We start from the raw sequence: 25433 nt of genomic DNA, 5'->3' as shown, positions 1-25433 counted from the left end.
AATAAGCTGACACAACTGCAATAAATGTCATACATAGACTTTACTGCTGAGTGGGTCAGGAATGATGGTGTGTACAGGAACACTGATCATTTTGTTATATAAGTACATGCAGTTCAGGAAGTGCAAGAGACAGTCTATAAAAGTCTTACCCACGTTTTCCTCCAGTTTTGCATCATCTTGTCATGTTCACTGATGGCACTTCTCCAGGTGTCAAATTCTTTGGTCCATGCATCCTGACCAGTACTATCTGAGAATGGAAACAGGGTGACTGCATAACCATATAATGGCAGAAGTCAGTACGTGATCAGATCCAGGACTGCCTGTCCTGCAGGAATGGGGCTAGAAGGAACCACCATCCTTCATTTTGTTCTACATCATGTTATTTGGCAGTAAGTTTTGTTTAAATGGTTATGTCTCTTACACTGTGCAGCAAACTTAATAGCCTCCAGAGTAAAGGGGTTTAGTGCCATTAGCTGTGATTTGAGATCTAGAAGGTAGGATGTACAAATTAATAGTTCAAACCCATCTAACAAGCACAGGAATGCTCCAGGTAGATCATAAGCCTGGGGAGAAGAGTGACATGTTGGGAGAGGACCAGTTAACGTGATGGACATGTTCAGTTAGTATTCTCCATTTTTCAGTAATCACAGGACCTCAGAATCAATCAGGAAAAGACCTCTGAGATCATCAAATCTAACCTTCTAAAATCCTTGTCAATGATCAAATCCTTGTCAACCAGACCATGGCACCCAGTGCCACATCCAATCTTCCCTTAAACACCTCCAGGGACAGTGACTCCACCACTTCCCTGGGCGGCCTACTCCTATGTTTAATTATCCTTTCTGTGAAGAAATTCCTCCTAGTGTCCAACCTAAACCTCCTCTGGCACAGCATAAGCCTGTATCCTCTTGACCTGGGAGAAGAGACTGACCTCCCACCTGGCTATACCTTCCTTCCAGGCGGTTCTAAGAGAGTGATGAGGTCTCCTCTGAGCCTCCTTTTCTCTCAGGCTAAACAGCCCCAGCACCCTCAGCTATAGGACTTGTGCTCCAGACCCTTCACCAACCTTGTTGCCCTTCTCTGGACATATTCCAAGCATCTCAACCTCACGCTCCATCATCTTCCTAAACTGAGGGGCCCAGAACCAGACACAGAATCCAAGGTGAGGCCTCACCAGTGCTGAGTACCAGGTACCATCACTGCCCTGCTCCTGCTGGCCACACTGCTGCTGACAAAGGCCAGGATGCCATTGGCCTTCTTGGCCACAAGGGCACACTGCTGGCTCATGTTCAACCTGCTGTCACCAGCACTCCCAGGTCCCTTTCTGCCTGGGCACTGTCCAGCCACTCTGATCCCAGCCTATAACACTGCAGGGGGTTATTGTGGCCAAAGTGTGGCCACAACACTTGGACTTGGTCCAAGGCCCAGAACTTGGTCTTGTCTAGCCTCATATTGCTGGATTTGGCCCATCAATCCAGTCTGTCCATGCCCCTCTGCAGAGCTCTCCTGTTGTCCAACAGATCAACACTCCCCCACTAACTTGGTATCATCCTGAGGTTGTTAATGAAAGACTCAACACCCTCATCCATGTCATCAGTAAAAATATTGAACAGAACTGGTCCCAGCACAGACCCCTGAGGGACACCCCTGGTGAGCAGCCACCAGCTGGATGCAGCACCATTCACCAGCACTCTCTGGGCCCGGCCATCCAGCCAGTTCCTAACCCAGCAAGAAGTGGTCTTTTCCAAGCCATTGGCTGCCAGCTTTCCCAGGAGTGTGCTCTGGGAGACAGTGTCAAAGGCCTTGCTGAAGTCCAGGTACAACATCCACAGCCTTTCCTGCATCCACCAGGCGAGTCACCTAGTCATAAAAGGAGACCAGGTCGGTCAGTCAGGCAGGACCTGCCCCTGCTAAACCCACTGTGGCTGGGTCTGGTCCTTCGACCGTCTGTAGACACCACGTCATGTCACTCAAGAGTTCCTTATACTTCCTTACACTGATAATTTTAAAAGAGCTATGTGACTCATCTTGGTCTATTTGCCGGCTTTTTTTGCAGAATGTAAGACTGATGGTGACATATTTTCTATTTATCTTTTGGGACAGTAGCAACAGTTGTATGTTTTTACAGCACAGTGAGAGCCCCTCTGTCTGGTTTACATTTACAGGGGTTTGGTTGAGATGCTCTTAATTCTGCTTCTGAGACAGACTTCAAAGTAACTGGATTGATTGCATGGCTTTTCTCTGTCGTTGAAAAAAGAAGCATTGAGCCTTCCTCAACAGACTCACATTTGGTATTAACTAGCTTCCTATTTTTTCCTGCATCTTGCCAAGAAAATCCCTGCTGTATCATATTCATTGCTCCTGCTGTCTTCTTAAAGGCTATTCAGACCTTCTCTACACCTGTGTAAGGTCTCAAGAGCTCATTGCAGCAGGCAGTCTTGACACCCCAAAACCCTGCAGCTGCTGAAGTTACCTAACTGCCCTCCTGCCTAGCTAGTGTCCAAATGGAGCAGAGGGAATGACTTTGCCCAATCCAAACCATAAGTGGTTTACAAATCATGCAATTTTAAAAATCCAGCATAGTGGGGGCTTCTCTTTACCATATGACTTCCTTAAGTCCTTATAAATTAAAGAATTTTTCTACATTACCCTGTAGAATTCTATCAGAGTACTTATTTGTAGCTCTCCATTACTCATCTGATTTTCAGTTTTTTTGAATTAATTTATCAGGCTTTGGTTCAATTTCTAGATCATAACTGCTATTTTACATTAGTCCTTTGGCGGGGGGCGGGGGGGGGGGGTAGGGGAAGGAGTTTTTATGCTGCTGAATCCTTTCCATAAATGAAGTGCATATTAATAGAGTAGGCAAAAGTTACCATCTTTAGGTATGCACATTTTCTGGGTGAATATTACAGAGCTTTACTCATATCAGGGTCGGGCCAAACCTGCTCTCAAAACAAGCGTACCTTTATCTTCCACTGTGATCAGCACTTCTGATGTTGTGTTCCCAACTTTTGAGATGAATGAACATCTGTATTCTGTGTTTTCTGATACTGAATCTTTCACCCAACTGAGAACATGCACTCTGCCATCAAGCAGCGTGTGAGATTGCTCCGTGATGCATGCCTTCATCTTTTGTCCATTCTTCCTCCAGACAAAGTAGGAGTTATCCGGACCTGTGAAAATGTTAGGTTATTCTGTAAGAAAATAGAAGATGAGTCTTTAAAAAGAATACAAACCCCATCACGTCAAGATTAGGCTCAAAAACATAAATGGTTGATTGAAATGTTTCTTAGGTTTCTTCAGCTGAAATTCTGGGTACAAAAAACCTAGGATTGAGAGGAGCTAGCACGGGAAATTTAGGTTCAAGCCAAAGATGTGGGTTTGTATTGAGGAATTCTGTGTGGATTCTCACAACGGGGAACTTAGCACACGCAATAAGAGCCAGTGATGAACACCAGCACCATCTGCCTGTGCCAGCTCCTGTAGCACAAGGACACACTGCCTACTGCTGCCCAGCCTAGGTCCTGGATCAAAGCTGAAACCACCTGAGACATGCCTCGCAGGATTTGGAAAAAAGGCCAGGAGGGGAAAAGTTCAAGAACTCGTGCGTCAAAGATACTGGAAGTAGTAATGAAAGAGGAAGAACTGGAAAAAGCACAGAACCAGTAGTCACAGCAGGCACTTAAGCAAGACAGAGCTTGAAAGAACCTTGGATCAACAACAAAGAGCAATCGAATTTTTTAGCTTTGTTACTATTCTTTGTCTTAACCTGCAAGGGCAACATTTGACTAAATCAGAGATTGACAGTAGCCTGGAGGACAGAACAGCTGTTCCCAGAAAACTAGCTAGCAAGGTTGGCTGAAGTGCACTTGGCAGCATCAGAACCGTTCCATTTAAAATACAGACATCTGGGCCAAGCTAAGAACTTGGTAATTCTTATGTTTAAAACATGACTATTTCTCCCTCTGGGCCGAGGATCCAGACTAGCCTTAGCAAGAGAAGATGTGAAGAGAAATTTGGGGTAAAAAGAAAATTAACTATGGCTGCAAATGTCTTGACAGAGCCTACTATGGCTTTTACTGTGAGCACTTCATAGTGCAAGTTGATGTGGCATTTTTTCCCTAGAAAAATACAATTCTGTCATTAAGTTTAAGATAATGATACAGAAAAAAAACTCAAATAGTTTTTACATTTGTGTACATATTACGTATTTGTAGACAGTAGACATTTTTACATTGTGTAAAAAGGAGATCATGGCAAATTCTTATCTCCCTAAGTCTTACTTCCAAATCTCCCACAAATATGAACACATAAATTAGCAGTAAGGGTAAGTGTGAATGATAGAGGACATGATCTAGATAAAGCATTGTAGAGTTTCTCTGAGGGAAGTGGCACAGTCTGAAGAGCTGTCAGCAGCTCTAACAAAGCAGAAAGGGCAAGCACACACTGGACTGAAAACAGCTGGTCTAGCACATACCCCTTTTTTTTCCCCCCTAATGTGTTTTATGGATGTTTGCACTCATTTTACAGTTAACAGCAGATAGGTTACATGTCACTAAGTTCATGGGAAGTCTGGAATCAGGGACAAATTATTCAGTAACCTAAATATGAAGTTGGAATTTGGACAAATGGCAGGAATGGTAAGTGCAAGCACAGCAAAATATCAAATCTCTAAGTGTTATTTTAGAGCCATGCAAGGAAGCAGCATGTTTAGTGCAAGACACTTCCCTAAACTTAAAATGTACTATTCACACCAGAGAACCTGCTCTATTTTCTAGTACTGAAGACCCCAATTGTGCTGGAAAATTGCCAAAATTTCAGCTTACATCCACATTTCACCAAGAGGTTAAAATGCAGCAATTTCCTTATATATGAAATTTTGCAAGCTGTCTTGGTTCAGATTAGCCTCTTATAAAGTGTAGCTAGGCAATTTTACCCTTCTGTTGTTTTTCTGTGCAGTTAGAAGCACTGGAAATCCCCAAAGATACATACTCATCCCCACTTACACTGGTTGACAGCAAAATTTAGATGCAAGCAGTACTCAGGATTTTCCTGATCCTGTTTCAGTGCATCTTGTTTCCAACTTTCAGGCAATTACCTTCTCTACTTTGATTTCATTTTCAGGATGGATCAATACAAAAAATACACTGTGACACAGTTTCATCTGCAAAAATTTTGAATCACATTTGTTAAATGCAAGTTTTCTACAACTCTATGGTGAGAAATTCAGACTCCAATGTAATGGTTAGGGAAATAATTTTTGAAGATAAAGGAAAATAATAAAAACATATACTCTGCTCTTTTTTTTTTACTGTCATTATAATACAAATGTTTTTACATGTCTAGTGCAACCTTTAAAATACAAGTTTCTGACCTGATCTACTTACTTTGCCATCCATGTTAGGAATGCTTGAAAGATTTTAAGAAAGTCATTTTATTAAAACATAATATTCAAGCAGAGAATTAAACAGCACACCAGGACAGGTACACAAGTAACTATGTCTAAGCAGCCATGAAATACATTTCAAACAGTTAACTTCAAAAACATTGCTTCAATAAACTACACTAGTTACACATGATTAAATAAAATCAACTTCACCACCTTGATGATTTTAGAAGGGGAATTAACAGTTATCGAACAAAACTACAAGAAACTTCGTGGCATTATCTGAACTACCCTTTTCTTTGCATAAGGCCTTCAAAATTTGCAGTGACTGTGGAAGTGTTTGCTTCTTTCCCACAGAGATTTCATTTTCTCTGTTTTCAGTAGTTTGAATGAAATGATAATTCCCAGGCAGTAATGGCCAGAGTAGTAATGGCCCTTGTATTTTCTGCCAGCACAATGGGTTCTCTGACATATGTCTAGTCAGGCTGGGTTACAAAAACCACATATTTAATACCCAGATGACTTTTTCTCAATATTTTCCATGAGACAAAAAATTCAACCACCATTCTTAGCACAGAAAATCAAACCACTGCAACTGCTTGTAATCTTCTACCCACAGTCTGACTGCATTCACTAGGTTATTGGTGTAAATGTGACCTAAGGTTAAAAGAATTAAGTAAATAAAACCAGACTGAAAGAGCTAAAGTATACAGATACAGATTCAGAGCAGCATGGGGATGCACCCTGCTAAGCTGGACTAAATTAAGCATTTGTCATATAAGCATCACATCCTAATAGACATATGGTTTTCAAGACAGCTTGGAAACACTAATTTAAAAGAAGTAGATTATGGATTAAGCAGAGCTCAGTGACATAAGGCAGGGGGAGCAAGAATGAGCACTGGCCAAGCTGGCTCCTTGTGCCAAGCGCTGCCATGTCAGAGAGTGCGGAGACATTTCAAAAGCAGCCCAGTGAAGCTGCCTTATAAAACCTGAGCAGTACTACCCCTGGTGGTGGTTCAGCACAAGGTCTCCCTAATTTCTAAAGGGTAGCATTTGAAGCTAGAAGGGTAGCATTTGAACAAGACTCCCTATATTCATGAAAACACTTCCAAGACAGGGGAAGCAGGAGCCATCAGAAAGCCTACACTCCAGCTAATAATTTCTGCAAGTTGACAGCAAATTAAAATCCAGAGAAGATAACTGACAGGTATCCCAGAGAGAAATTCTACCAGGGTAACAAAAAGTCTTTTACACAAATTCCTATAATCTAGACAAAGAACTGCTACCAGAGGCTATCCACAGGGATGGGAAGTTCAGGTTTACAAAAAACCTCCTTTGTATAACCCAATACACATCAAAACCTCTTTCAAAGCTCACCACGTGCATCAGATTAAAAACGGCATCTGGATTTAATGCTTGTTATCAAGCTTGCAGCTTTGCTGAATTCTACCAAAGCAAACATCCCAGATTTCTGAAAACCAAGATCATACAGGAAGCTCTCATCTGGAGCAGGGATTAAGTTTTAAAAAGGCACTATAATCTGGATGCAGGAAGGTTTTTTTTAAAACAGACATCAGTTAGCCCAGGAAGAGCTTAGTCAATCATTAACATGAAACATTACCACCAGCAGTACTCAGTATGTGAATGAAAGATTTAGGGCTGGTCACAGCTTCTTGAGTTGTAGGAGTCTGAGTCATTGCTGCTGATAAGACACCAAAATAATAAATCAGTATGAAATGAAGCCATCAGAGGGAAGGTGATCAGAAAAGTGGGCGGAAAAAATCTTTGAATTGAGACAAGCATCTTAGCAGTTTTCTGAAAATAGAGTGCAAGTTACATAGCCTGTACCCCCTATAAACAGGGGTGTATTTTTTTTTGTACTTTCATTGGTTGGTGTTTGATTGTTAAATCAGGGCAATTCATTCTAGAAGACAAGCTTGACAGCAGTGGAAAAAAAGCCAATAAGAAGCCAAGGAAACAGACCTCCCTAAAATGCCAAAGAATTTTACTTCCAATACCAAGTATTTCATACTGAAGAATGCATGAGGTCCTTCAGACACCTGGTGCTTCATTAAATTACGCATCCCTTTGTGTAACATCATCACCACAAGCTGATGCAGCCTAATTATGGCAGATGAAAAGCAGGAAGTGCTTCCTATGGAACGTGAACCACGTAAGAGCTGGAAGCAGCAACCAGTCACTAAATGTGGTGCAGAGCCCACGTAGGTGCAAGCAGGACATGGCATCCATCTTCTCAGAGTGGAATTTAAAAGCAGGTCGGCAACACAGCTGACTGCCCCATTAGAGAAAAACACAATTTGTAACTGTTCATGCATTTATCTGGATGCTCACTGAGAGTGTCCATACAAAGGTTTTGCAATTGGAACCTAGATAATTGTGGGAAAAAAAATCTGATGAAGCGCTAGTAAGCTAGAACCAGGGACTGTCACAAAAAACAAAGAAAGAAACAAACAAAAGGTTCTGCTTTCACAGTATCACAGAATTAACTATGTTGGGAAAGCCCTTAGAGATCCTCAAGTCCAACCTATAACCTAACACCCCCCTTATCAACTAGAGCACAGCACTAAGTGCCACATCCAGTCTTTCCTTAAACACTTCCAAGGATGATGACTCTACCACCTCCCTGGCAGCCTATTCCAATGCCCAATCACTCTTTCTGTGAAGAACCTTTTCCTGATGTCCAGCCAAACTTCCCCTGGCACTTTGCATTTGCCCAATTATTTTTTGCCATCCTATCAGTTAACAAGGCCACTATATTAAGTTTTAAAATAAAGTGAAGAAAATTGGAGAACATATTTTAGGGAGTAACATGCTCTCCAAAGATCACTTCTGTTCTCCAGAGAACACAAACTACTGCTTTTGCTTTGTCTGACAGGTAAATCTAGCAGGAAGATAACTGAAGAGATGGAAATGAGATTTTCATCTCCACTGTGGGGACAATGCACACAATATGCTAAGACAGGTCCGGTAGCAGTTTCTGCTGAAATAGTTTAAAAAAGATGACAGCTTTGGTCTAAATTAGTAGTCAGTTTATCACACCAATGGATTACTAATTACAAGTATACAGGCTGTAGCTCTCATGGGGTAGAAAAACAAGTGTATGTGGTAGTCAGGCTGCAATCCTGGCTGGCAGGGGGTAACAAGATATTCTGAGGAAAACAGCGTAAAATTGTGGTTATGGTGCAGATTCAAACCCATCACATCTCACTGGGCAGGGCTGGGAAATACAGCTGCTCAATCATGGCCAGGGTGTAGCAGTTATTACCAGGGTACTGCTTCAAGCTGAGACATTACTGAATCAAGAGTTCCACATTAGCAGGGTGAAAAAGCTGAAATATTTATGCTGAACTGCAAAAAAAGAAAGACTAAACTGGGAGGTCAGGTAAACTTCTGCAGACAAATGGTACAGAGAAGAAAATACACACCTAAGTGAATCCCCCTCCCGAAAGAAGACATCCCAAGAGGCATTCGGCTCTCAAAGCCCCCAGTGTGAAGCAAGCCTCTCCTTTTATACATACCTAGTCACACCACAAAAGCTGGTGCAGATTCTGCTCCCTCGCAGTCTCCCAGAATTGTGTACATTAAATTCAAAAGGAGAATACTGCCATTTTGTGACCCAGGCAGTTCGTCTCTGCTGACAGCCCATGCAGCACCCAGTCCCCAAGCAAGCTGAAAAGCTGAAATACACAACTGAATAGCAAAGGTGCTGCTTCACAGAGCTACTTCTGCACGGAGGCACCAGCTCTTTGCCTTGGCCTCAACAGAATCCTTGACAAGTTGCTCTCTCAAAAGGGTGGCTTATTCAAACCATGCGAGGGTAAAAACTGGTGAAAAACTGGTTTTTTTACCAGTGGAAACCTCTGAAAACTATGCAAGGGCTCTGTTTCCCCAAGCCCTGTGCTGACACGAGATGCAGCCTGCAAGAGTGAGTGCTGAGCGCACAAAACACCAACTGGTGTGCAGCCACAAGGGACCACAAGGTGTGCAACAGCAGGGACCGCTGCAGGCTGCAGCTGCTAGTCCTAAGGGGACTGAATCTCCCAAGGTACTTTAGGGTCTTTCTTTATGTTTTGACCATTTATAAACTACGAAAAGCCACACTAGATGTTTCCCAACTGCACCTTATTACCCATTCTGCAGGAAAAACCTGTATGAGTGTAATCAGCTGCACACTGTGAAATGTAGGAAAACAACAAATTAATGAAATCTTCTGAGGAAAAAATAACAAGATGCTTTTGGTTCCACTTATTTTTTTTCTTGCTCTCCCCTTTTTCAATTTGATGCCTGATACTTTTTAATTTGCCTTATGCTTAAATTATTTTGATGCTGAACTTATTCTAGTCTTTGCTGGAAAACTAATATAAAGTTAAAACAAAACAACTAACCAAACAACAACAAAAAATAATCCCAAAAGCAATTAAAAACAAACAAACAAACAAACAAACAAAAAAAACAACCAAAAAACCCCCCAAAAAAAAACCCAAAAAGGAATTCTTGTTGCACACCTTTCCAGGTATTTCATACTGTGACCACAGTCTTTTCACATTAAACTGCACAGCAAAGGAAATTTTTACAAAAATGTTTCAAAATCTGATGCTAGTGCCAGAATTTAAGAATGCATCATCCATGTCACTAATAATAATTAATCTTAAATTTTATTACAGAAATCACTATAAAGCTCACATCAGAGCTCAGGTAACCACAGCACTTACAAAGGTGTTTAATGCTGTTGGTTTTGCATGCAGACTTAGCTAGGAGGGTCCCAGCAGGCCCCATGTCTGAAAAAAGAAACACCAGCATTGTCGTAAGAAAATTACACTCCTAAGATATCACAATCTCAAGTAACAAAGGTGTGTTTAATGTCTGTGAGTTTTATGCAAAACAGATTGGCAATATTTACCCAATTTTATATAACTTTCAAGTCCTTTTCTGTCACGTATTAAAGGAACCATCTTAATTTTTCAATTGGTTCTCCAAATGCATCCTAAATAATAATAAACATGGCATGTCAGAGATCTGAACACAGGAAAGGTCTGATAGTGCCACGGTGTTGTTAAGCAATGTATAATCAGTGCAAAAATAATTGAAAAAAAGAGGTACAAAACCACAAAATTACAAATTAATGGCTATGAGATAACTAGCCAAATACAGTGAAATTAAGTCAAATAGCATGTGATAACAGGTCTGTTGAGGCGACAATTAATAACGTGGGCTATGAAATTGTTTAACAAGGTGCAAACTTACCCACAGGAAGTTAAACCAGCCACTTATTAAGCACACAGACTACAGTCATGGGTATTGCTTCAAGAAAGCATCATTGCTCAAATCTCAAAATACACTGCATAAAATTTTGAAAATTTTCTTAAGTGTTGAAATATTTGTGCAGTGGATTGATTTGTCCTGGAAGATGCAGAGCTCTTCCTTTCAAGGCTACCAATTGAACCATTCTCACATTTCAAAAACTAACATCGTATCTCTCCAAAGCTGTAATTAAGAGCCACTTACCAACTTCAACTGGTTATAAAACACAAGTGCATGAAAAATTGCTATTTGATATTGGTGTTCTTCTAAGAACAGAGAACAACAACCCAAGTAAAGTCAATTGTAAGATAGTGATATGCTGTAATTTAAATGCTGTCATTTGTCACTCTGGACACTTTGTCCAGCACGAAGAACATTCCTAGGCAGCCTCATTCTGCTCTGGCTGCTGCACACCTCCATGCCTCTCCTGACTGAGCTCTACACCAGACCAGACCACCCCAGGGCACCATGGCTGATGCAATCATGCAAATGATGCAAAAAAAACCTCTCCCAAGAAAGAATTACTCATTTCCATGGGTAAGTCAGTCTCTGACAGGTGACCTCCTCCTCCTGAGGAAAAAAAAAAATCCCCCGCCCTCCTGCATGTCTTTCAGTGCAACTTCAGGCTCCACCAAAGTGGAATCTCCAGTGATCTACTTGCAATTCTGACTCTTGCAAGTTACGGATCTTTTCCTCCACAGATGTGGGAAACTTTCTTGTACTCCCAAAATAGCATAACCACAGGGAACAGGCATTGTACCTGTTACCAGATACCCATCTCAGCGACTCCATGAAACAGGAACTCCTTGAAAGTGTATTTCCAAGTTCAGAGAACTTTTATGTCAACACTACTGGTTTTGTTTTTCTTTTTTTTGTCAAGAATGAAAACAATCCAATATGTAAAATCTCCAGCTACAGATGAATCAAGGGAGGGAGTCATCTTGACAGTATGGACACAGAGAGGCTTGACCTGCAGTTGAAGCACAGGGTTCTTCAGTGTTTGATTATAAAAGCATTTAAACTATTGCACAGCACACTCACTGTATTTTAGTTTTGTCTGTGAAATTACGGACATGGAGATACTACTCTAAAGCTGGGGGAGGAGGTGCCAGTAAAACATCTTCAGGCAGAACCAAAACTCTGGAAGAAACCTGTTCCTACTATACCTAATTCCAGCAGAGCACACCAGAGAAATTATACAGAAGGTGTGTACATCAGCGACTCACTGTCTCTCCCCTGAACCAGAGTAGTTCTGCTGAACAGCAAGCAGATTATGGAGACAATTTACAGCAGTTGTGAAGGACTTTTTCTTGTTTTTTATTTCAAGGATCTGCAGTATTTTGTTCAATTTATCTGAAACTTGCCTGAACTGCCTTTAAAAGTTTTTAAAATTCTGTAATGGGAGAGAAAATTTATATTAGAGAAAGTATGCAGGAAATCTAATGTTTGCCCACACACATATGGCAGACAGGTCTCTGGAGAAATGTGAGACACACTGGGAGACAAACCGGGAGCAAATTTGCCAAGGGAGATTTATTCCTCCCTTTTCCAGAAGAGCAGGAGTATGCCATGCTTGAAAAAACTTATTTTTCAGAAAAAATACAGCAGTTTGCCACTAGTGCTGTTCGTGCTGTATCCACTTAACTTTACCTTATGGAAATGAGCCAGTTACAAGGTTGTAAAGTCTTATCCTCAGGCGAGTTTTCAGGTTAAAACATGTGGGATGAGTAAGAGACAAGCAAAATAACTCACCAACTCCTGCTGAGTTTCCAGACAGCTTGAAACAGATATTTACAATTAAAAAAAGGAAGAGATTCAGCAATTCTGATAAAATAACAATTAAGTTAGAAACTTAATTAAAAGTAAGCTTTGAGGTTTTTACTGGATGATGTGGCAATCTATGTATTTGCATCATACAATTACTGATGCCATATCCTTCCTTGCAGACAACCAGGCACAAGGTTTAACTCTCTGCCAGTCTTATTTAACCCTTTTGCTCCTTGCAAACACATTTTACCTTTTATTCATAACTGAGAGAAATCATGTTCCGCTAAAGCTATGTTAATATAAAGAAATATCAACTGACATTGAACAACTTTTAACAAATCCAAAGAGAGACCTTCCTTGCAAAAGCAATTGTTTAGCCACCCCCACCCAGGATGAATTCATATATCCTCACGTGCAGGACCCAGAAAGATGCAAATATTTGCACCAGTTCCGTGTGCCGGTCTGCATTTGCTGGTTTCTTTGTTTTTTAAATCAAGATACTGAAATTGTTAATTCTGGGCAAGAGAAGAGTGTGATATGTCAGCCAATTGCCTTGCTTCCCAAAGGGAGCAAAAACTCTATCCATAATACAAAGTCCAGTCCTTCCCTGCTTCGACAGGCATTAGAAGCACTTCCATAGCTGGGTCACCTTGACCCCACCCTGTGGCATTACTGTATCCCTTGGATTTCAGGTGGTTGTTAAGAGTTTCTTCCAGTATTCACCCCTACACCTCCCGAGGAATGGAGCCCACATGCTGACTTTAGGACACTGCGCCTTCCTTCCTAAATTGATTACTAAGGCAAATACAATTACTGACAATTTTTAGGAGCAGCATCAGCATCATGTTAAGATGGGCACTGCTGGATTAAAAAAAAGTAATTCTAAAATGAAGCCTAAGTCTGTAGCACAATTATCAAACTGTTTAAATCTTCTGTGCTATTTAACTTTTTTTTTTCATAGTGGACTACCAAGTTTCCAAACTGCCTATCGCAAAAGTGAACAAACTACTGCTGAGAAGTGCTTTTCAAGCTGAATGATTCTAGTCTATGAATGAGCCTTCATCCCACTGTTGTTCCTTTTAGCCATGGAAATACAAATAGCGCCTCTGTTAAGATCTATGCTAATAAAGACTTAAGCATTTTGATCTGCTTCCACGTAACACTAACAGAGATGCCAATATGGAACAACACTACTTTTTATATTCAATCCATATACTTTCTTCTTTTAAAGAATAAGGTTACATATGAAGACCTGTTTTGATCCATTAAATCATACTTAGTTTAAACCAGCAATTACAAATTGTAATTTGTAACAATCCAAACAAAAACTGGGAAAAAAAGCTGAATTGCAATGAAAAAAATAGCTTTGTCCTCCTGTACACCTCAGATAATATTATCTGCTATAAAATGGAAGTTATTACTGTATGTACTTCACCACTTGAAATAAAATGGAAAAAGGAATGACTGACCTAGTCCACAAAATATGCTAAGTTCAAATTCAACAGAAGCGCATTTTTTAAACTGCATACACACTGACAATGAAAATATCTGGCTGCTAAACATCCATATGCAATCCTGATTCACTGAATTCCTTCAGCATGCAAGTGAGCCAAATAAAATCAACTGCTGATCAACACATTAAAGTGGATTGCTGAAATCAGAGCCTCCATGATACAGCACGGACTCGCAGTGACTTATTCTTGGTAGGAGCACGTCAGCATCCTGATGCATGTTGGCATCCTGATACTGCCTCTCTGCGTTCTTGTTTCCCCCCCCCGCCCCTCAAAACATCACAAAAGTAAGATTCATACAGTACATGGTGATATAGCTAAACCTTTAATGCAGAAAGTGCTGGCTTATACAGGGGTCCTCCAACTTACCTGTGGCTTGGCAGAAGAGGTGGAAGGGTCCCCGGACACTAACATGCTGTGCCTGGTCACTTAGGAAAGGTGGCAACAACATGACCTTTACGGGGTCTTTGCTAGACCAAACATCAGGCTGGGTACTGGTGGGTGAAGGAGGTGAATCACTTCCCACACAGGACAAAAAGGAGGTACCAGTAGGAGGGAAAGGTATAGGAGATGAGGCTGTGTGACAGAAGAGGACAGAAAAGAAAGTAAAAGGGTACTAAGGAAAGAAGTTGCAAGAAATACATCACACAATGAAGAAATAATGCAAAAAGACAAATGAGTTTTAGAAAGGTAGTAAGATGAAGTGTCCCTAGGCCTCTGGAGAAGAGCACTTTCCTCCTTCTCCCACGCTGTTTTTCTGCCATCCTTCCCACCTCCCCACTCTGGGTTACAACCCATTCAGTTGAAGCCGAGAGGCTGCTTCAAATTAATTACGTAGTTTTTACATTCCCCCCAAGGAAATCACAAGGAACATTAGTACTTGCCAAATGGAAAGCACTGTGTCACTGTGTCACATTTCAGAAAAGCCAAGATGTAATACAATTTATTTTAATATTTATTCTGTTATATGTACATAATTAAAAATAGAAAAATAAAACCAAACTGAATCTTATAAAATATAAACTGTTTACACTAAGATGCTCTAAATTATGTTTGCATGAAGGTTCAACACAGAAAAGCAGCCCAGGCATACTGCTATTTACTGTTAAAATGTATTCTACTTCTAGCAATATTTACAGAACGAAGCAGTGAGAGGAACAATTCTTCAGGACTGTACTGCACACATAAAATGCTTTTACAGACAAACAGTGCTGCTGTGAACCAGGCTGAGAACAAATGCACACTTTCACGTTAGCAGGAATGATTCACATAAACAGTTCAAAGGACTGATTGTTTAAGCAGCTCCAGTTTCAGTCTCCAGTTGCATAGGAGAGTGAAGGTATCATCCAGAAAGGGTGACGCTGCAAGTATTTGTCACAAAAAGAAGCTGAGTTATTTCTGAATCTGAAAAGAAGAAAAGAAATCAGCAATGTTTTCTCATCAGGCTGTGTCCTAACAGTCCATTCCAGCGAGTCACTGGCTGAATTGTTGGAGTTATTTCTTCTTGATTCCTGTTTTGCTTCCACAATGGAAGAAATCTCTTTCCTTGTCACTGCTAACTGACAGTTGCTTGCCTGTACTGTTCTATAAACTAAAGAAAAAAAAAATCCAGTTTTGTATAGAAAACAAAATGTGACTATGTCCAGCTGGCTGGCTGGTGGGGGGGAGGAAAAAAAAAAAAAAGAAAAGCATTTGTTTCCTCCTTCCCCATTCCCCACTTACTCCATGTTTCAAACTGATATTGTTGTACCTACATTTCTAGAAAGCAGCAAAGAAAAGAGCCTTTAAACAAGATTATCCCTGAGTCTTACACAAATCAAGGCAATGCTATCCCCATAATACCTTAAAATCTAAGATACTTGTAGAACAGTTAAAAAAATTAACTTTAACCAACTAAAGATACCTAGTGTGCCAAAATACAAAGCATAAAACTAAAAACAATCACTAGAAGCAAAGAAAAAAAATGTCCCAATCTGGACAAAAGTCTATAATTTACCAATCTGATAAACTAAACTCAATTTCCAATTTGGAATTAAATGAAACTAGATCTTTTTTTAATGGCAACTAAAAATATGTGAAGACTGAAGTACTTTTTAAAGCCAACTGAATTATAAAGTTACTTTTACTCTATCGAAGAATATGGTCAAAGAACAAGCAAGTAGCTTCACTAGAGCAAAGTGCTCAGTGGGGGGGAAAACTGGGAATAAACAAGTGGTGATCTGAAACTGGCCATTTGAAAAAAACAGAAAAAAAGACAGTACAACACAAGATGCTATGGTCTCCAGACAAGTACACCACTTTTCTAATCTGCTGAGATCTGAACGAAAATTGGCTTGCTGTACAGCTTAAGCATGTGACCCCTGCTATGGCTTAGCTGTCACACCCAGGCTCTCCGTGCTCAAATAGCCAGCCACAGCAGCACAGCTCACTTCCGCCGCCAAGAGGGACCCCGGGCCCCCTCAGTCCCCCTCCACGTCCGAGTCGGCGTACTTGAGCTCGCACTTGACGTCGAAGGGCTTGTCCTTGGCCCCCTCGCGGGAGGCCTGGGAGTCCCCAGCCTGCAGCTGGCTGTTCCCACAGTCAGGCTCCGTCTCGTAGCCAGTGTCGTGGGCAGGCTTGGGCTGCTCCCCGCTCTGGTGGCTGACGCTGCCCTGCTCTACCAGCGTCTCTTTCACACTTTGCTCGCAATCAGAAAAATCTGACTTTGTTTTCTTCTTACCAAGCAGCATCACAGAGCGAAATTTCAAGCACTGCCCTGGCAAGTAGCCTTTGTAACAGTTGTAGGAGAGCAGGCACAAAAAGAGAATGAAAAAGAAGAGGAAGAGAAACATCAACAGGAAGTTATCATTTGACTTGAGGAACATTGTCTTTTCCGGGACTGCATCAGGAATTGAATTGAAGAGCTCTGTGTTGGAGGCTACACTTGTTAGGACAGGGCCAATGGGCTTTGTTAATATCCTTACTGTGGTTACTGGTACCATGTGAGTGGTTGAGATGTGAGCCGTGGACCCCTCAGTTGACACAGCTGACACTTTTGGCACATCACTATTACCTTCTGTTGGTGCAGCTGTTGCAGTGGGGCCCACCGTGGTATGCTGCATTTTTTTCAGTTCCAAAACATGCTTAGCCAGCACTTGGGAAAATTTTTTATTTTTCACTTTTTCTTCTGACAAACATTGGTAAACACCACTGTCTCCTTCTGATAAATTGAAGATGAGCAGTGCCTTCTCCAGCAGACGGTACTTGGGACTCTCCACTCTCAGCACATCATCTTTGAACTTCCAAACTACCTGTGCCAGATTGGACTTTTGAGAACACTTGAGTTCTGCTGTGCTCCCATGCTTGAATGTATGCTGTAGGGGATTCTCTCTTACTTTATCTGGAACATCAAAATAAATGTGCAGAGTATCAGCAATGATTCCAGTTTGTTCTTATCTGTACAGCTTCATCAGACTGTGTTACAGTCTTACTGGAAGCATGAAGATTATGGCATTCACCTCACAAGACCAGGTGGACAGCATGCAAGAATCTCAGTAGAATACCAAGCTGCACGTGGAACATCAAGACAAACTAAGAGAGAGGACACCTCAACTCTAAGATGGCCTCACTTCTAGATAAAGGTGAGACCTCACTGATCCACAACTGAGTGTGCACCTGAGAAGTCACTATTTGGGAAAGATACTGTAATTGGTCTCACTTTATATCTTATCAGCGCTTTTAAGTGAAGTAGCAACTACAAAGTATCCAAGAGAAAACTGAACTAGGAACTCTCTTCTTTGCATTTATGGCACACCTGCAACTTATGGCATCCCATAAGTTGTTAAAAAAAATAACAAGCAAAGCTCTCATGGCGGTCCACACTTTGCTTGGATTACAAATAAAAAGTGAGTACATCAGATTCTTACGAGCTTTTTTTACTTGCAGCTAAAATCTCCTGTAACTCTACTCCACTTTATGATCTCCTTCATCTGGTGGCAGCAGCACACAGGACAATGAAAGGACCTGTGGTTACTTGCTTTAAAGCACTATGAAAGGTACTTCAGCTGCACTGTATCATGTTCTAAGTTCCCCCTCCCCTTTCACCATAAAACCAGCTTTTTTTCAGAACAATTTAATCTGATCTAGCAGCAATAACCAAGCACTTGTCAAAGCTCACAGTAGAATGTCAAATGCTGCATCAAAGAGACAGAGGCCTCTGCATTAGAAGTACTTCTGGTATTGCTTTCATTCACAAGTCACTGTTGAGGTGCCCCCATTCATTTCAGGGGGTTGTGCACTGCACACTGAAATGCATACAAACACAGACAGTTTTTAAGACAACATGCAGGCTGTACAGATGCTCAAATATTCAAAGCAGAATCCCATACCTATTACAATGTAAATGAATGTCCAGGTAATCACAAAAACAAAACTCTCTCACCACTCCACCTAGACATATGAAGGAGCTCTTTGAAGACTGACTCACCAGAACAAGAAGATGCATCTCCACCTATGTTTTGAATCCAGTTCCTGTAAAAGGAAGTCCAACCATTACAACTTCAAATCTTGTTTCCTAAAGTCTGCCCATCCCCTTGTACTAATAAGGGTTATCTAAACAGCAATAGCAGACATAAATTAATAGGAAAAGGTCTGTATTTGAAAACATTCAATTTCTAAAATTTCAATTAGAAATTGGAAATTAGAAAATTCCAAGACTGATTACATATTGATTGCAACTGTAAGGTCATCAAAGGATACTCTTACCTTTCCATTTCACCTTCTTTAAAAATATCAATGCAGGAAGCTTCAAGAGGTTTCCAAGCACAGTAAGGATCCCTTGCTAAAACACAGTCAACACAAGTGGTGTACTTGTCACAAAAAGCCAGTGGAGACTGCACCACACCAGAATTTGAACCAGCAAAGAGGTATCTTCTGTCCTAAAGAAAACAAAGCAAAACAAAAAAACATCACAGCCAATCACTTTCTCAAACCCAAACAACCCAGTTCATGGACCAGTTTAAGTGTTATTGAAGAGCAGCATACATACAAGCCTTTTTTGTAAAAAGTGGTGCCTCAGTAGAGTAAGCATTTGATTAGCTTTTGTTTCTACAAAGTTGTCTTGGTAATATTGCAGCAATGCTGAAAAGTGCAAAAAGACAACAAAAAACTGAACAGGTACGTGGAAAGTAACCATGTCTAACTATGACTTTATCCATTTTCCCAGAAATATGAATGCAATAATCCTTCTGTGAGGCAAGGCAAGGCTACGCTGGTGCCAAGGGTGCCAAGGCTGCCAAGCTGGCACATGCAAGACTGAGCAGCAGTAGAGCTGATCCTGATAACCCAAAGCAGCCCTACTGCCTTCAGCTCTTTAGCCAGCCAGTCTCTGCAGCCACATCGGCATCATCCATGTGAGAATCAAACGCTTCTTAAGAAAGAACACTGGCGGTACTCAAAGGAAACAGCACTGGCAAGACACCGAGAAGAAGGGGGAAATAATCGTGATGGCTATAGGAACCACTGCTCCCAGGGACCCCAAAGCAGTCTGACTCTGGGCATAGCAGGAAGAGACCATGCTCATCCTTGTTATAAAAGGCAGGCAGCTGCCGTATCTCACTCATCTGCTCTAGAGCTCAGGGAAAATGATATCGAAAGGTACACTGTGAATTTACATACTGTCAGGCAAAGCCTCAAGAAAGGGATGTGCTGCAGTACTCAGAGAAGGAAGTCTACAGCGTTGGAGACTTACAACTTCCTAGGAAAAGCTTCCCATTCTGCTTGCAGATTTCCACAGTGCACCAAGCACTGCTCACTCTCTAGTGCTCTGCTGGATTACACTGCAAGAGTGCAACACTGCACATGGGTTATAGCATCTTGGCATGTTTCCCAGTTCATACATCCAAGATTCCAGGGAACATGCAGCGAGCTGACCAAACCATTTTTAAAAAACCCAGATGCACCTTTCAGTTAAGCAGGAGTTAAGGTAGGTACTCTAGGCTCATCTGACTGCCCGCCACCCTCCACACACTATGGGAAGAAGCTAGATACTACTGAAAAATGCTCTCAGAAAGGACTCTTGACTCCAGAGAGGTCTAAAGGCCACCATCAGGGTAATTATTACCCTCCTGCGGTTAGTCCACTACTGTGGGATGCCATGACATGTAACACTATACTAAGTCTGGAATGGACTTCAGTAGCCACTGACTGTGGAGGCAGAAACTTGTGCTTTCAGGCAGGGAAGCAGCAGGAATCCCTGCCTGGGTGGTACTGTGACTATACAGTTACCATGACTCTGGCAGCTGACCCAAACTCCCACTCCCCATCACTGAAAAGGACCTCTGGTTTTATGGGAATGTACTGGGCAGCTGAGTATGTCAATGAATATGTGACACCTAGACCCAGAGTAAATGACATTTCAATGCCATTATTCCTACAGCAGCCTTCCAAGTGTGTGCTGAAATTGCTACATCATGTGTATTTGTATCAGGCTTAATGCTCATCTCTTTCTTAGCACTCCTCTGAAATAGGCAAATCATAATTAAGCCAGTGTAGGAATGATCCCACAATTAAAAGAACAGGTATTAGCATATATATTGGAAGAGCTATCAATCATTATCTTCTGTGACAGGGCAAATTCCAAAACTTCCTGACAAAGCAAGTAGCTTGAACCATTTTTGCAGATAAAGCAAGTATGTTGTGTGTGTGTGTGTGTATGTACGTGTATATATATATATACACACACACACACACAGAAATAATACGTATCTGCAAAGATGTATAGGTGAGTTGTCAGTGTGATATATCATACAAAAATAATGCAAATATATTACAGAAAACTAAGCACAGGCATTTTTAATCCTGCTTTCCGTTTGTCTAGCAAAACATACTCTGTCCTTTCTTTCTATTATAAGCATGAAAGGATAAAATCAGCATGCAGAACAAGCTTGTAAAAATTATGACATAAAGCTCTGTTCCACTGAGCTGACCATGTTGACATACAAAATTTTATTAAATATCACACGAAAATAAAAGCTGTTTCAAAGTATTCCTAAGTCCCTAAGCTGCAGAGCACTTATGTATGGATCACTAGGTAGCTACTGAATACTGGTATTACTACTAGATACTTCAAAAGAGGCAATCAATCTTTATGAAATCCAGAAAACCTCACTGATGCTGATGCTACAAGTGACTTTAGGCACAGACAGATATATTCATGGATGTGAAGGTCTGAGCAAGTAGGGGCAGAAACCTAACTCATTAACAAACTACACACAGTGACCATTCTCCTACTATCCCAAAAGCACTCTAGGATTAAACCAAACAACTGATAAACAGTGCAGGACAGCTGCCAGGTTTGGAGTGCGCAGCAGCTCTTGTGCCATGCAGCTGGAGCTGCAGCTGGCACCCCAGTGGGCTGACAGGACCTCACCAGAGGTCCACACCCACAGCTGCAGCTATGTGACTACTCTCATTATACCATCAGCATGCAGGAGCCCGCAAGATCTGGGACAGCAGAAGTCAATTAACTACACAATTATAAGTCCCTATGCTTGAAGACTTCTCTCTTCTTAAGAATATTTCCTCAGAACCACACACCACTCCTCTGCTAACCTCAATCCCTGGGATTTTTCTACACAAATCTGCAGTGGCCACAAGGGGTCGGGTTTTTTACATCCCTGCAAAACTGGAATTAGTTTCTTAAAACACCTTACAGTTTCCTGCTTCTGCACATGGAAAACAAGTGAAGACCTGCGTACCTGCGCTCCTCCAGCCATTCCCCATGTCTAAATACCTCCAGAAGCTTACCACCTACCAAACATATTGAAATGCAGCAGGCAATATGCGATTGCTGCAGCATGATGAGTTACAAATGCAGCCTTTGGCTGGCTCTATGCACAGCAACGGTCTCTTGTCACAAGGTCACAAAGTGGTGCAAAAGAAGTTTTGTGAAAGAACAAAAGGAGATAAATGCTGTGACACTTATACCACTCACTTTTTTGGATGAAAGCAAGAGAGTTTGAACTGGTTCAAAATTTGGAAAAAGCTGTGTTTCCTCAATAATATGCATTCCATTTTCATAGCTGATAGCTTTGTGCAGGGCTCCTCGATCTGAAACAAAAGAGCAATGTGTTTAAGTAAGATCCTTGAAATAAAAAAAAAACAAGAAAAAGTCCTTCACAACTGCTGTAAATTGTCTCAATAATCTGCTTGCTGTTCAGCAGAACTACTCTGTGTCAAAGGCAACCATTAAACTTGCCATCAGGACTTCTGAGCAGGAAATAACATTTTGGGGCACAGAATGACCAGATGGTGACTACACTGTGTAGTTTTGCTGAATCCACTGAAGCTTTGCAGTTCTTTTCCTGCAATACTTTTTCAAAGCATCCAAGATTGTCCCATTACTGTGACACCTTACTTTTTTTCTTACACCAGCTGCTGTAAAAGCCCTGCAAATATGGAAATCTCAAGAGTTTTTCTAAGAAAACTTAAGAATCAGTGCATCACCAAAACCAAGTGTTCTGCAGAACTCACCTGTACTGATGAACATAACATCATAGATGGTGCCATTGAGTGCTCTGACTCTGTCAACTACAATCTGTGTATACTTCACATCTCGCTTTACTAGGCGAGGTCTGTCTCCCATTGGGGTCACTGAGTCATCCATTAGAGGATGATCTTTAACAAACTGCAATGTTTTGTCTGGTAAATTCAGAGAACTCATGTAGTTTGATGCTCTGGCTTCATTGTTTATACACTAGAAGAGGGGACAGGGAGAGGGTGAAAAAGAAAAAAAGAGAACCAAATTATACAATTTACTTGTACAAAACAAAGACAATTAACAGCAGTTGCACACATTTTCTTCTCCACATTATTCTGGCCTGTAACCACACCTGTACACTATACTCATTGTACCAAGGAAGGTCCTCAGACCTCATAGCACTTTGATGTGCTAATCCCTGAGCTTTGGACTACATTGTTGTTTGAGTCCAAAATACATTCTAGGTCCTTCTGTGCTCTCATCCACCTTCAGTACTTTTAACCATCACCTCTTTCAGCACTAGCAACAGTATGCCTGCAAGGAACATAAGTAAAAAAAGTCTGACCCAGCACTAGGAAAATTTGAGTGTGCGGAGCAGTGCACTAGATAAACAGGCTGATTTTACTGAGACAATGCAACAGTTGCTATACTTCCTTTCATCTGAGCAAAAAATGTGTGATGTTGCTAGCGTAAACTGAGTTCTATTTCACAATGAGAAAATTATTAACAAAATAACGCAATACAAAACCAGCAAACAACTTAATTCCAAATTAAAAAACCCAAAGACTTTGATTCCCAGATAAAAAATTCAGAACATATCACTTGAGCATCTTCCTATTAAGTTTTTACAAGAAGTAACCAGGCGAGGGCAAACATTAATAGGTTACTAGTATTCCCTAGTCTGTTTCCTCCTAAGCATTGAAAAAGTCATGAGATCCAGGACTACAGAAACTTACCGCACCAGGTCGAGGATTCGGAATTTCCCCATTGTATCGTACCCACTTTGTATGGGATTGTTCCACTGTAGCACTCTGCATGTATTTTCCTTTTGAGAAAACCTCTTCTACAGTAGACAGATTGTATGCACACACTGCTGACAACCCCACATTATTCCTATTAATTTAGGAAGAAATTAGGAAAAAAACAAAACCCAACAAAACACAGGAGTAATTATCATTTTCTTGTAGTAACCAATTGAGATGAAAGGTACTTATCCAGGAAAAGGCTATACCACACTTACAGTTGTGGGGTGAAGACTCCGTATATCACTGGTTCCTTCAAAGTCGGAGATTTGAGAATAAAAACATCATTGATAACATTGAAAATTAAATTCTTATCAGGGATGGTACAAATCAGTCTGGCCTTGAGAAACGAAGTCCATTTTTTTTGTAAGGTCCTTAATCCTCCTTGGTCCCTCTTATGGTATTAAAAAAAAAAGGCATTTGTGAGGAGAGCTAGCAGCATTTTTGCACTTAAGAACCACTGCTATACAGCATGCAATTACTAAGCCCTGGTGTTTTACAATACTTCATTTATAGCAACATCAATAAATGTTAACACATTCACACTTCACCATACTTCAGCATCACTCAGAAAAATTGAGATGGGCAATGTATCATTAGGAAAAAAGTAAAACAAGCAGAGAAGTATTATACTGTCCTTTAAGAGAAATACATAATACTGCATTTATTTGGTGACATCAAAACTGATTTTAATTCTAACGCTGCAATATGCCTTAAGACTTGCCTGACACTGATAATTGCATGAGAAGAAACCCAGCAACAGTTTAATCCTTCTGGAAGTTACCACCTTTATTAAGGATTTGCAGGTATCAAGGCTGAAGCTGAGACATATTGACTAGAAATGTATTTCAAAATATTTGATAATTGAGCTGTAGATCTGATATTTCCCTTATAAAAGGGCATATTGAAACAGTATTAATATTTCCATTCATTATCCAATTGTGTATGCAATGTATTAAAGGAAATATGCAAAATTTATTAAAACAATTAAGTATAAATGCTTATAGCTTTGCGATGTATCACTGATTTCTATTTCAAACAGTCTGAAATATATAATAATATAATAAATGAAGCTCTCATATTCCACAATACTCCTCTTTTGAAGTGTGCACAAGCTGCCAGTGGGCAGAATGCCATAACAGCAAGCCCCATCTAAACCTGCCTCCAGCTCCTTGTTTAATAGAAATCTCAAGGGCATTAACTTGTTATTGATGTTTTGACTTCCCTGTTTAAATACAAAACAGGGGAGTCAAAATAAAACTTTCAACCTCATGAAAATGAAACAGTCAGATAAATTTCCTGTTGGAAAAAAAGGAAATTGATACATTCCACTGAAAAAGTTCTTGTTAAATAAACATTTTCTACTGAAAAAACTTCCATCAGCAAGACTTTTAACCAGTACTCCTGAGGATGTACTTGAATCAGCTTAACACACCGAGGCTTAAGCACAGCAAGTGTGACAGAATCAGGCTGCTGGTGACCATCTCCCTTCAGGCTCTGGCAGATGCAGCAGATTCACAGAAGTCCCATCTGCTACACCACAGTCAAGAACTATTTTGCTGTGGACACAACTACAGTTGTGTTTGCATACAGCTACTTCAAAGTCTCTTGACACACATCTATCTGCTCAGCTCCAACCAAAGTCACGTCTTCACAGGGATATGTACTCGTTTAAAAAAAATTAACAATGAAACCTGAAGCAAGAATTTTTCTGTTGCTGGGTTTTGTCATGGTTGCTTTGTTTTCCCCCAGAGAAGACCAGAACACCCAGATGTACCAAAATTTCACAACTGGGCAAAATCATATCAAGTACTTACAAAGCAACCATTAGGCCTTCTCAGTTCCGACGAACTGACTGGAACAGTTTATTCATCAAGGTTTACTAAACTCAAACACCTCCAT

The 25433-nt window shown here is 40.8% G+C and overlaps 1 protein-coding gene across 6 annotated transcripts in view; it reads right to left on the bottom strand.

Annotated features, from left to right (window-relative positions):
* The window catches only part of SEMA4D (semaphorin 4D), a 100452-nt gene that overhangs the window by 2428 nt on the left and 72591 nt on the right, over window positions 1-25433 (bottom strand). For 3 of the 6 annotated variants that reach the window (XM_030968921.1, XM_030968920.1, XM_030968922.1), the window contains exons 10-16: window positions 23750-23925; window positions 23466-23622; window positions 22503-22725; window positions 21964-22079; window positions 18735-18907; window positions 18457-18500; window positions 14958-17370 (exon numbers count right to left, since the gene is read on the bottom strand). In XM_030968921.1, the coding sequence (XP_030824781.1) occupies window positions 16451-17370; window positions 18457-18500; window positions 18735-18907; window positions 21964-22079; window positions 22503-22725; window positions 23466-23622; window positions 23750-23925 (1809 nt within the window). In that variant the 3' untranslated portion in view covers window positions 14958-16450. Of the gene's footprint in view, window positions 1-149; window positions 248-2966; window positions 3177-14360; window positions 14568-14957; window positions 17371-18456; window positions 18501-18734; window positions 18908-21963; window positions 22080-22502; window positions 22726-23465; window positions 23623-23749; window positions 23926-25433 lie in introns of those variants that run through there. The other 3 variants (XM_030968925.1, XM_030968923.1, XM_030968924.1) reach the window with 3 other exon arrangements.

This window comes from Camarhynchus parvulus, chromosome Z (assembly GCF_901933205.1).
Source record: "Camarhynchus parvulus chromosome Z, STF_HiC, whole genome shotgun sequence".
In the NCBI taxonomy this organism is placed as follows: Eukaryota; Metazoa; Chordata; class Aves; order Passeriformes; family Thraupidae; genus Camarhynchus; species Camarhynchus parvulus.
The sequence above is the reverse complement of the archived record's forward strand: the minus strand, read 5'-3'. Positions and strand labels throughout refer to the sequence as shown.